Source organism: Pseudonaja textilis, chromosome 8 (assembly GCF_049901715.1).
Source record: "Pseudonaja textilis isolate UNSWEBS1 chromosome 8, rPseTex1.2, whole genome shotgun sequence".
In the NCBI taxonomy this organism is placed as follows: domain Eukaryota; kingdom Metazoa; phylum Chordata; class Lepidosauria; order Squamata; family Elapidae; genus Pseudonaja; species Pseudonaja textilis.
Window position 1 is genome coordinate 10,237,324 of NC_141997.1, and position 12,774 is coordinate 10,250,097.

The 12,774-nt window shown below is 37.0% G+C and overlaps 1 protein-coding gene across 3 annotated transcripts in view; it reads right to left on the reverse strand.

Annotated features, from left to right (window-relative positions):
* GLRA2 (glycine receptor alpha 2) overlaps window positions 1-12,774 on the reverse strand; it is a 175,967-nt gene that overhangs the window by 39,600 nt on the left and 123,593 nt on the right. For all 3 annotated transcript variants that reach the window (XM_026714234.2, XM_087938314.1, XM_026714233.2), the window contains one exon: window positions 7,020-7,169. In XM_026714234.2, coding sequence (XP_026570019.1) covers window positions 7,020-7,169 — 150 coding nt within the window. The remainder of the gene's footprint in view (window positions 1-7,019; window positions 7,170-12,774) is intronic.

The following is a 12,774-nucleotide window of genomic DNA, read 5'->3' on the forward strand; positions in this document are numbered from 1 at the left end:
ATGAGATTTCATTTTTATTTAAGTAATTAGCTAAAAATTTATATTCTTGCCTCATGGCCCTCACTTTACTTGGAATCTGCTTAAGAATTATAATCTCTTTGCCCTTATATAATATTCTCTCATCTCTGGCCTTAGAATACGCTTCTTGTCTCTGCTGGCAGTAGCACCTGGTAGACATCTGACCTCTTTCAAAACCTCAGTATTCTTTCCTAAATTTACATCCCTTATAATTGAGCCCCCAACCAGAAGGTGGCTTCTCTTTTTGGATGCCTTGCTCTTCTTGTGTGACTGATGTGTAATACCTCATTCACACTTTCTCCTTTCCAAAGTAAGTTCTTCTTGTAGGACCATGATCCCTGGCTTACTTAAGTTATCATTATCACAACTACCTTGACCTGCCACTTTAGTGTCCCTATTAAGGTCAGTAAGGGCATTGTATCTGTTATGCTGGGACACAGCAAAAGTTTTGTGTTTATGGTTCACAGCTCTCACCCCTGCCAGATCCCATGGTTGTCCATATTGCCCTTTTCCTGTAGGATCTTTGTGTTAGTGGGGGCTGGTAGCATGGCAGCTCAATAGATGGCTGGACTGGGCACCTATTCTTCTTGGAGAGCACAGATTAGAGATTCTAGATAGGTAATCTATCCATGTAGACTGGTTATTTTTTTACAAAGAGGACATTATCCAAGTTTGAAAAGAGTACTGCGAAAGACAGCTGTAAAGCAAGTATTACACTGAACTAAACCAGTCATTTTGAAATAAAATAAAATCACAATCTCAAGCGCACTTACTCTGAATACAAATGTCTTATTTGTATTCTTGGTTTATATTTATATGATTTGTGCGCCATTAGGCATGCGGGCCGCTATCTTTCTCCTTTCTATTCACTCTCTGCTTCCTTCACAAGCAGCCATCAGCTCCTCCCACAACCTCTGGGAATTTGAAATGCAATGGAAGCAATTCAAACTGCCTCTCTTTTTTCTACTCACCCTCTGCTTCCTTCACAAGCAGCCAGCAGCTTCTCCCACAATCTCTGGGAATTTGAAATGCAAGTGTAATTAATTAATTAGGCTGATTCTTGCTTAGCATAATTACTTGACCAGAGAGACTATTGTAATTGATTAATTGGTGTGATATTGGCTGTATTGATTACCCAAAATTGTTTTATTAAGCAATTTAATCAATGTACTATCTCAACAAATCCACCATGCCAGTAAAAAAATCCAATACCGAACCACAACCTAAAAAAAAAAAATCCCCACCAATGAACCACAAGACTCCTGCACGTGCTTTATATGCTCTGTAACTCCAAAGGTTAATGAAAATTCCATCAAATGTTCTCTATGTGAAAAATATACTCATCATGACTGCCTGGAATTACCCAAGCAAATGACTCAATTCCTAGAAACACCCAATTATGCATTTCCATTTTCCTGCCCACCATGCAAACCCAAACTGGGCAAACATATGTTGGAAAGAGTTGACTCTGTAGAAATGTGAATATCATCCCTTGACACCATAGTAGCATCCCTGGACACTTGAAATGAAAGATTAAGTAACCTTGAAAAAAAAAGAAGACACAACACAAAAACCTGAACATCCAATAGCTACAAACCAACAACTGCAACCTAATCCAATAGCTACAAACCAACAACTGCAACCTAATCCACAAAAAAACATAAATCCAACAAATAACGATACCCCAATCTTCGTCAGAGAAGCCGTTGAGCAGGAACGAAAGCATCCTAATGCCATCTTATTTGGTCTAGAGGACACCACTAACAATGATGATATCACAATTGTCCACAACATCATCAGTGACTATCAAGCATCAATCATTTCCCCTGATGAAATACTTGACATTTCTCGCATTGCCCGAGAGCTCAAAAACAGAGACGGCTCTGTGGCCCCACACTTCTGCAGTCATTTGCAAAAATGAATTAAGCAAACGTAAATTCATTTATACTATAAATTCACTCGCCAAAAACAACACCAACCATAAAAACCTCTGATCTCATCCTGACCTAACCTTACAGCAACCTGCCTGCTCCCGTATACTATGCACAGAACTCAAAAATCATCTAGACAATGGAGAGAAGGATCTGTACATTGATTACCGTGCAGACTGTATCAAAAGAAAGTCACACAACCCACAACTCAGCATCCAACCCTACTTCAACCAATCCACCATCACCCAAGACTAGGCACGCATGCCCCCAACTACCTCAGTTCAAACTACAACTGGCCATAAATGCAAGCTACTCAGTGCAAGAAGCCTTGTAAATAAAATACCTGAATTTCTCCTCTTACTAAATACAGCTAAATTCAACATCAAATTTGTCTGTGAAACATGGCTCAACACATCTCTTCCTGACTCCATTATCTCATTAAGAGACTATCATGTTTACTGATCTGATCGTGAAATCCGTAGAGGAGGTGGTGTTGCTATCTTCTATAAAAAATCTTTACATTTAAAAAACATCCAAGTTACCAAAGAGCTTGCTCTTCATGAGACCATTATCTGTGAACTGACCTTAAATATTACATTTCCATTCTTACTCTGTTACAGAACCCCTGATTATGACATTGAACATGTAAACAAGCTAAATACACTACTAACATGGGCAGCATCCTGCCCAAACGCTTTTATCTTTCTTGGTGACTTCAATGTACCTCATATTAACTGGACCCTAAACGAATGTACAACTGAACCCATACATGCAACCTTCCACAATGCTGTAACAAATCTGTGACTGGAACAACTAGTAACCAACAATATTAGGCTTAACAACTGCCTCCATCTCATCTTCTGCAATAGTTTGAATTCAATTTATGGAATACAAATTAAAGAATCTTTTTCCAACAGTTACCTCAACATGATTGACTTTTGTCTCAACATATGTCCACACAAAAATCATCACAATGAAAAAATCCCCAATTATAACTGGAAAAAAGGCAACTATGATCTTATAATCAACGACCTCTCTTCCCTTGATTGGCAATTTCTATTCACTGGATGCAATACTGTTGAAGACAATTACAACATATTCTTACTAGAAATCAAAAGAGCCATCAAACTATATAATAACTCCCCAAACCAGGAAAAACAGATTACCCGTAACAATAAGGAAGCTTCAGTCCAAAAAGAGATCACTTTGGCAAAAAAACAAATCTGGTCATGTTGCCAACTTCAAAAGCCGATACAAAAATCTATGCTACCAGATAAAAACTGAATGCACTAATTATCACATTTAACAAGAGGAAAACCTTCTACGCACAAATTGCACCCGCGCTTTCTACAATTTTGTAAACAACAAACTAAAAGATTCAAGGTCCATCCTACCCCTGAAAGGGCCTAATGGCAAAGACTGCAACGACGACACCATCAAAGCAAACCTCTTTAACACATTCTTTGGCTCAGTATTTGTAAACAGCAATGGATCAAGCCCAGTACTTCCTAGTCGAACCACAGACAACTACAGTGATCTAATACATATTGATTTTACAGAAGACATTGTTGAAAAAGCACTGAGCAATCTTAAACCATCCCTATCTATTGGACTGGATGGAATATGTGCCTACTTCTTAAAAAAGCTATCCACTGCCATAGCCGAACCTCTAAGCATAATCTTTGAAAAATCTTTCAGGACGTGCTCCTTGCCAAAACTATGGTCACAAGCCACGGTCATCCCCATCTTCAAAAAGGGAGACGCTAGCCTAGTTGAAAATTACAGACCAATCTCCTTATGCTGCGTCACCTGTAAAGTCATGGAAACAATTATTAACCAATCCATTATCCTCCACTTAGAGACAAACAGCCTACTCTCTAATAAACAATTTGGTTTCAGAAAAAAACTATCCTGTAATCTGCAACTCTTACACTGCAAAAACATATGGACTATACAACTCGATCAGGGCAAAGCAATAGACGCAATCTACATAGACTTCTGTAAAGCTTTTGATTCAATGGTACATGACAAACTACTCCTAAAACTAAAATCTTATGATATCTCTGGACACCTACATAACTGGATAGAAGCATTCCTGTCAAACAGACAACAAATGATCAAAATTGGGAGCGTCCTATCAAATTCTGTACCTGTCAACAGTGATGTTCCTCCAAGGCAGTGTTTTAGGACCAATTCTCTTCATACTTTCCATAATTGACCTCTGTGATCATATCAAGAGCAACTGTGTTCTCTTCGCTGATGATGTAAAGCTATTCTACACCATAGACAATAGTACTACCCTCCAAAAAGACCTTGAGTATGTATCAGAATGGTCAAACAAATGGCAACTTCAAATCTCAACAAATAAATGCTCTATCTTACATATTGGCAGAAAAAAAATCAGAAAATAAAATACAAGCTAAATAGTCAAGACCTTGTTGAGGATCCAAACTTTGTCAAGGACCTTAGAGTACTCATCTCAAATGACCTAAGTGCTAGAGCCCACTGTAACTACATAGCCAAAAAGGCGTTAAAAATGGTTAACCTAATCTACATAGCTTTTTCTCAGGTATTATTACATGACTAACTAGAGCATACAAAACATTTGCTAGACCAATACTCAAATACAGCTCATCAGTCTGGAACCCATATCATGTATCTGATATTAACACAATTGAAAATGTCCAGAAATATTTCACAAAAAGAGTTCTCCACTCCTCTACTTGTAGCAGAATACCTTATGCCACCAGACTTGAAACTCTAGACCTAGAAAACCTAGAACTATGCTGCCTCCGGTCCGATCTAAATATAATATATAAAATCATACATTGCAATATCCTACCTGCAAATGAATACTTCAGCTTCAATCATAACTATACAAGAGCACACAATAGATATAAACTCAAGGTTAATCGCACCAAACTTGATTGCAGAAAATACGACTTCAGCAACAGAGTGGTCAATGTTTGGAATACTCTACCCGACTCTGTGGTTTCTTCTCCAAACCCCAAAAACTTTAACCTTAGACTATCTACTGTTGACCTCACCCCCTTCCTAAGAGGCCTGTAAGGGGCGTGCATAAGCACACCAATCGTGCCTACCATCCCTGTCCTTTTGTTTTTTATTTTTCTTATAAGAATCTATCCCATGTATTCAAAACTATATTTACCCTTATACCTGTATCTTGTAAGCGATTGACAAATCAAATAAATACTAAAAAAAAATATGTAACTGTGCCCAATTTTATGAACTTTTTTGCCATTGTTGTTAAGTGAATCGAGCTTTCCCATTGACTGATTGTTGTAAGCTGGTTAGAAAGTCACAGATGGTGATTACATGATCCCAGGATACTGCAATTATTGTAAATATATGCCAACTGCCAAACTATGATCACATGATTATGGGGACACTGTGATAGTCATAAGCATAAGATAGGCCATTTTTTTCAGCACTGTTGTAACTTTGAACAATTGATAAACAAATGGTCGAAAATTGAGAATTACCTGTACACTGAAAATGAGAATTAGGTTCATGTTGTCTGTGGAGTAGATATTTTCCAATGTATCATTCTTGTAGTGAAAATCACATCCTATTCCAATGAGTTGCATATAAACTGCCAGTAACAATAGTAATAGGTGCCTTGGGTGCAATCCCAAAACACTGAATCACCACTTGAACACCATCAGCATTGATAAAATCACCATCAGTCAATTACAAAAGGTAGCTTTACTTGGAACTGCTTACATCTTGTGATGATACTTTTAACAGGTCCTTGATAAGTAGATAAAAATGCCAAAACTAATCTAAACATCTGCTGACTATGTAACAAACCATCATAATAAAGATAGACGAATTCTCACATGCATATATATGTGCTTGGGTTTTTAGGAAATAAGGATTTGGAAATAGTTACACTATAGACTGCAAAAAGAATGATTCATTCAATCTGAATGTAGACAATGTAGCCACCAGGAATTGAACCTGATTTAATGTCATCTGTTACCATATAATTAATGCATAATGTTTCAATATGCATTGTAAAACTGAACCACCAAAATCCATATCAGTCCAAATGGAAAGAGATACTGAAGTTGTCATTGAACTAGATTGATGGAAATCTAGAAGAAATCCAGGACAAAAGAAATATACAAAAAGTTCATGAAGCCTAGAACAGCATTTTTTCTAACAGAACAACCTGAGTATATATGATCTCATGAATAATGGTGATTGCCAGTTTATAATATCATGCATATATTAGTTACTTGTCTCCTTGTCCATCTCTCAATTTACCCAGAAATTTGGATTGGTGCTTTAAATTTCCATTGTTCCTTATGATGCTTTTACCCTGAAGCCATTCACTTAGTGAACTGATGCCATTTCCAACAGTCCCAGCCTATATCTGTTCTCAAATTTGTTGATCAGCAAATAGCAAAACAATAAAATAAACATGGAAATGATTCAATGACATATGGAACAAAGTAAAATAACAAAAAGAATAGCATAATTAGTGAATGGCATCAGAATGAACTGCAGGGAGCAATCCAGAAAGAAATCAGTTGGAGTGGACTATCAAAAGTCAACTTAAATAATAAATAAATAGCCAAAATTGTACAGTTAAACAGCCTGGTAAATATCAAAGGAAATTCAAGACAAAATCAGCTCACAATAAATAGATTATTTTAGTAGCTCTTCCATTCCTTTAGTTTAAAAATATCTTAGCTAATATGGTGTATACTATGACTGATTCCATGGCAACTAAAGCAGAATTTAAACCTTTTCATAATTATCAGAATAATGGTCAAAAATATCACATGAGAACAAGTGCTGAAAAGTCATTGACATTAAATAGGAAAGTAATATTCAAAACTAGTTTAAAGTTGTTTAAATGTCATAAGTTTGAGGACAAAGACCATTCAGTCTGAATATTGACTAAATGTGGGCGTGCTTGTCCTCATTTGTATGATGCCAATTACAAAGACCACCGGCAGTAAATGAATTTCTTTTAAATTCTCAATTTCTTTCATTGAATATATGAGCAGTTATAATTATGCTGAAAATAGGATATTGTACCTTGTGTTGCCTCCTTTGCCTTCTTCGAAGCCTCAAAAATTCTTTGTGCTGCCTTGACACAAAGTTCACTGCCGCATATTCAAGCAATGCAGCAAAGACAAAAAGAAGACATACAGCCATCCAGATGTCAATAGCTTTTACATAAGACACCTGCAAGACAAGGAAGCAAGAAATAAAACCACGGAGTCTTACACTGAGGAATGACAGATGTGCTTGGGAAGAAAGCTGGCAATGCATACAGAGATGTAGGCTGTACAAAGAATAATTGTTACTAAGAACAATCTACAAAGGGCCCTCTGAATATTTTTATATTTTATTATTGATTTTGAAAGCAAAGAATTTGATGGTATTCATCAGATAAGCACGAAACATTCACATTTCAAGCTGAAGAAGCTTCTTGGATGAGAAGCAAAATGTCTTCAAAGAAAAACCAGAAAGTCCAGTTGCCTCTTGAAAAAAGCACCTTTGGGACAACCATGACTTGGATGACTGAGAATCTCCATAGACATTCACATTTCAAACATCTACATTTTTTTGTTATATTTTGCCATTCTTGGGTGCTCATTTGTTCCATTCCTCTGGGTATCAGTTTTAGGAATATATTTAGTCCTTGACTAGAATAGTTTAATTTAGTTTACTTTACTTTACTGTCATTGCACCTCATACTATGAAATTAAATACCATCTTCAATGCACATTATGACTGAAAATAAACACACATCCTTCACATTCTATACACTGAAAACCCCTGATATTGCATTAATATTGCACTATACAGCAGAATTCAAAAGAGCTACTGCCCTGGGATAGCAACTGTTTTTCAGCCTATTTGTCTTTGTTTTTATTATTCAGTACCATCTGTCAGGTGGTAATAGTTCAAAAAAAGAGTGCCCAGGATGAGATGTATCTTTAAGAATGTTTTGAACTTTCTTAAGGCAGCGGGAGTTATAAAGCTCTTCCAAAGAGGGGAGAGGGCAACCAATGATCTTCTGGGCAATGACATTAACCCTCTGGGGTGCTTTCCTATCTGCCACTGTGCAATTGGCAAACCATACAGAGGTGGAGTAAGTTAAAATGCTCTCTATGGTGCAGCAGTAGAAGGTCACCAGCAGTTTTTCATTCCGTTGTTGTTTCTGAGAAGTCTCAGGTAGTATAATCTCTGCTGGGCCCTTTTGACTAGGGCTGCAATGTCGGCACCCCAGGTCAGGTCCTCTTTTAGGGTAACACCCAGAAACTTAAAACTGGCCACTTGCTCTGCTCAGTCTCAATTGATAAACAAGGGCTGGTTGTCTGATCTATTCCTTCTATAGTCCATTTAATCATTTAATACTTGATCACAACTGAACCCAAAATTTCTGTTGCTAAATGAGACATTTGTTAAATGAATTTTTCCCCATTTTATGACCTTTCTTACCACTGTTGTTAAGTGAATCACTGCAGCTGTTAAGTTAGTAATATGTTTGTTAAATGAATCTGCTTTCCCCATTGTCTTTGTTTGACAAATGGTTGCAAAAGTTTGCAAAAATGAGCCTAGGAGACTGCAACCTTCATAAATATGAGTCAGATGCCAAGCATCCAAAATTAGATCACGTGACCATGGGGGATGCTGCAATAGTTGTAAGCGTGAAAAACAGTCAGGAGTCACTATTTTCAATGCCGTTTTAACTTTGAACAATCACTAAACGAACTGTTGTAAATTGAGGATTACCTATACAGGAAGCAATTTCAATATTTTGATCTCCCTACTTGGAAATGTGAATTATTGAGCCTGGGAGCTTTTGCATGCTAAACATGTGTCCTACGTTGATCTGTGGGCCTTGTTCATCCTCACTGGCTTGATTGAACTATTCAAATAGTTCATCAAGAAAACATCAAAGAAATAAAGTAAGATAGGAAGAAAAGCAAAAGGCAGTTTGGGTATATATATAAAAATATATTTATTAAGTTAGTTTTGATGGACATTCAAATCAAAGTTCTTCTGTTATGGTTTCTTTCTTTAAATGAATGTAATATCACAGATCCATGATGGCGAACCTATGGCACGTGTGCCACAGGTGGCATGCAGAGCTATTTGTGCCGGCACGCGAGCTGCAGGCAAACTTACCTCACTGCACGTGTGCGTGCCTCACAGCTGATTTTCGGCCAGTTTGAGGCCTTTTTCAGCCTCCCAAAGGCTTGAGGAAGACTTCTTCAGGCTTTTCAGGCTGAAAACTAGCCCCATTTCATCACTTCCTGTTTTTCCAAAAATACCAGAAGTGACTAAATGGGTCTGGTTTTCATCCTGCAAAGCCTGTAGAAGCCTTCCTCAAGCCTCTGGGATGCCGAAAAAGGCCCCAAACCGGCTGAAAATCAGCTGTGAGGTAAGTAAAGGTAAGGGGGTGGGGTGGGTGGTTGGGATTGCATGCACAGGGGGCATGGCGGGCCCATTGCCTTCTGGGTGCTGGCATGCGAGCACGTGCATGCAAGCGTACACACAATTTTTGGCACAGGAGCCCAAAAAGTTTAGCCACCTGACATAGATGATACCTATACTTGGCTGTGGCACTTTTAATAGAGCTGTAGTTGGCTTTTTTGTGGTCCTGAAATTCTTCAGCAATAGCTTTATTAGTGTGGCTTATTTACTTCCACCATCCCATTTCCTCCTCCACCTTATTAGGAATATATAACCACCTGGAAGATGTACCTGTGTCACCTTATCACTGAAAGTAAAGTCAGAAGGATCAACATTTTAGGCTGAGCAAAAACCAATTCTCCTCTGAATAAGTGAACGAAGGCAAATCTGAAACAAATTCTGACTTGGCCTTTCTTCATCTCAAAGGTCCAGTTCCTATTTTAGCTGGATAATTTTAACTCTTTGGTAGTCCTTTATGTATGAACACTCACTTAACAACCATTCAAATTTACAATGGGCTCAAAAGAAGTCACTTATGACCTGTCTTCAGTTATGGCTGCTTTACTAATCCCCGCAAAGTCATGGCAACCGACTCATATTTATAACCAGTTGTAGTGCCTTGCAGTCACATGATCACATTTTGAAATTGTTTAACTTTTAAAAACGTTTCCTGGCAATGACTTGTTTAACAACCATTACAAAAGTGGTTGTCAAATCAAGTATAATAATGTGGTGCTTTCACTTAGGACCATGATGACTCCAAAATTCTGGCCCAGTTGTGATTGCGGTTACAAGGATTATCTGTATTGCTCTGAATGGTGAAATTCAAATATAATAAGATAACAGTTCTGTCTAGTAATTCTTTATTACTTGTATTGTGCACTTGGATATTTGGCTTTACAGGTGGAATGGTTTGACAAGAAGCAAGTTTTACATATATTGAAATCTGTAACTTTCAAAGTTGTGGCACATGTGCAAAGTGGCCATGCTTATTTTATCCTCTTTACAATTTTTCCCATCTCTAGTGCAGATGGAGAATAAAATCAATGCACAACATGCATGGATATAAAATGCTTCAAAGGTACCTACACCAGAGAATCACCTTCATACATTTGCATTTTTCTAAATAATCAGTATTGTATATAAATTCTTTTCAAAGCAGAACTACATACAGATTTATTCAGAACAAAACTATATTTTCATTGCTATGTAATAAATAAAACATGACATCCAGGGTAGGAAACCCTGCGTCCATAGCAACCATCAGCAAAACTCCCACTGGTACCAACATGATAAATATTGTATCTCTCAGATCTGGTGGAAGCAGCTATCATTCTGACTTTTAGTTACTCGGGAATCAAAGAAATCATATATTGACCAATATTTGTAGGTGGTTCACTGCGTGATACCATTTATGTATGCTGCTATTATATAAATAGAAGTTCTGTTACATATAGAAGAAAGAGAGAAAAGGATAAAATAGTAGATGCAGGCAACAGAATCCAGTTTGAGATGCTGGCAGGTGGTGTTAAGAACCACAGAATATTTAACTCTGTTCTGGAGTTCTAAATAGCTCTTCATCTGGAAAAAAAGTATTTTATATCAAAATAATTTGGAAAATGCAGACATTTTCTATTCATCCTCCTCAGAGTGTGTAATCAGTAATGTAAAATTCCTAAGCCCATTTTTTAAAAAAAATAAAATCACCTGGCATTTGTTGTTAATATATTGCACAAATTTAATTACAGAAATCTATATCATTTTAAGGTTTCTATATTAAATATGCATGTTACTATAAATATATAAGTGAAAGATCACTGTGTTTTGTCTTGTTCCATGACTTTTAGATGTAGCCCCAAGTATTTCCTTTAATAGTATTCTACAGGGAGTACAAAAACACACCCACGAACACACACAGATTCTTCCTCCCATCTTGTGAATGCCACAAGTATAATGCAGCTGGTCATTTCACTCTGCCACATCTGGTTACCTTAGTATTTAATTGAGATTATTGTAAAACTTTCTATTTTATAAGTATACAATATTTACCATAATCTTTTGATGGGCATAGGTTCAAAGACCATCTCAATGCCTCAACTACATCTGTAAATATGTACTTGCTCATTCCACACATTTCTTCAGAAGGCAATCCTATTCATTTCTATCATGGATTAGTACCTTGTAGTGATAGCAGTGTATAATGAGTTTCAATTACACTATCAACTATCAGGACTGTAAGCTCCCTAAAAAGCCCTCCATAATGGGGAGGCCATGGGAGTAGAGTTAGAATAAATACGATCCATTGGGGAAGGAGCTGGTCATCCACTCCAATATTTTACCAAGAAAAGCAAATGGGCATTCACAACCAAGACAATGTTAAGATGATTGTGGAAAACGAGTTGTTCTTAGTCAATGAACATCCAATCAAATAATGGGGAAGAGCAAAGGTTAGTGCAAGTAATGTTTGTTTCTATGATATGACTGGATTAAAGCAAAAACAGATTCAGCTGCTGATATGGTCAGAAACAAAGGCATGTTAAATGCTGCAATGTATATATATTATAGGTAAATCAAGTGTCAGAACCATAAGCCAAGTAAAAATATCTACATTGAATACTGACATTCTGGGAATCAGCAAACAGAAATTAATTGGAATTTTATTTTTATCCATTTATTAAATTTATAAATCACCCATCTCCCTGATAAGAAATAGGAGATTTCAAACCAGAAGAACCACACAAGAAACTAGTAGGCATCATTGTTAGAACAATGTAAAAATAAATTTTCAGGTGTAAAACGATAACAGCTCAATATCTCATCCAACAGAAGCCAATCAATACTATTATGCTCTAGAAACAGATGCAGAGAAAGTGGAATAGTTCTATGGCAGTTTGTAACAGCTTCTCATAAAGCAAAACAAAAAGACATCATGCTAGTTATGATAGACTGAATTGCTAAAGATGAAAGGAAAATAGTATCTAAGACAAGGGAAAAAAATTGGCCTTTGAGTATGAAATAATATTACTGGCAAGAAAAGTATGTGTATATAGCATATACCGCCTTCCAGGAGGAAACCTATAAAATGAGTCATATGTGGACATCATTGGCTTGGCAATACCAAAATCAAATTGACCATATATTCATTGAGATAATAGCCAGGGATGGGATTCCACCGGTACAACAACTGGTTTGGTGATCATATGCTTCATGCATGCACTCCGTGTTTATAAAAGCTCTCATACTTACCTTCTACAGCAGTTCCTGTGAATAAAACAGCTGAGGCATGGCAAACCACTCTGCCGTGTGAATCAGCTGTGCTCTAGCAAAAGGAAATGAAGCACAAAAGAAAGAGCAGGGGTGGGTG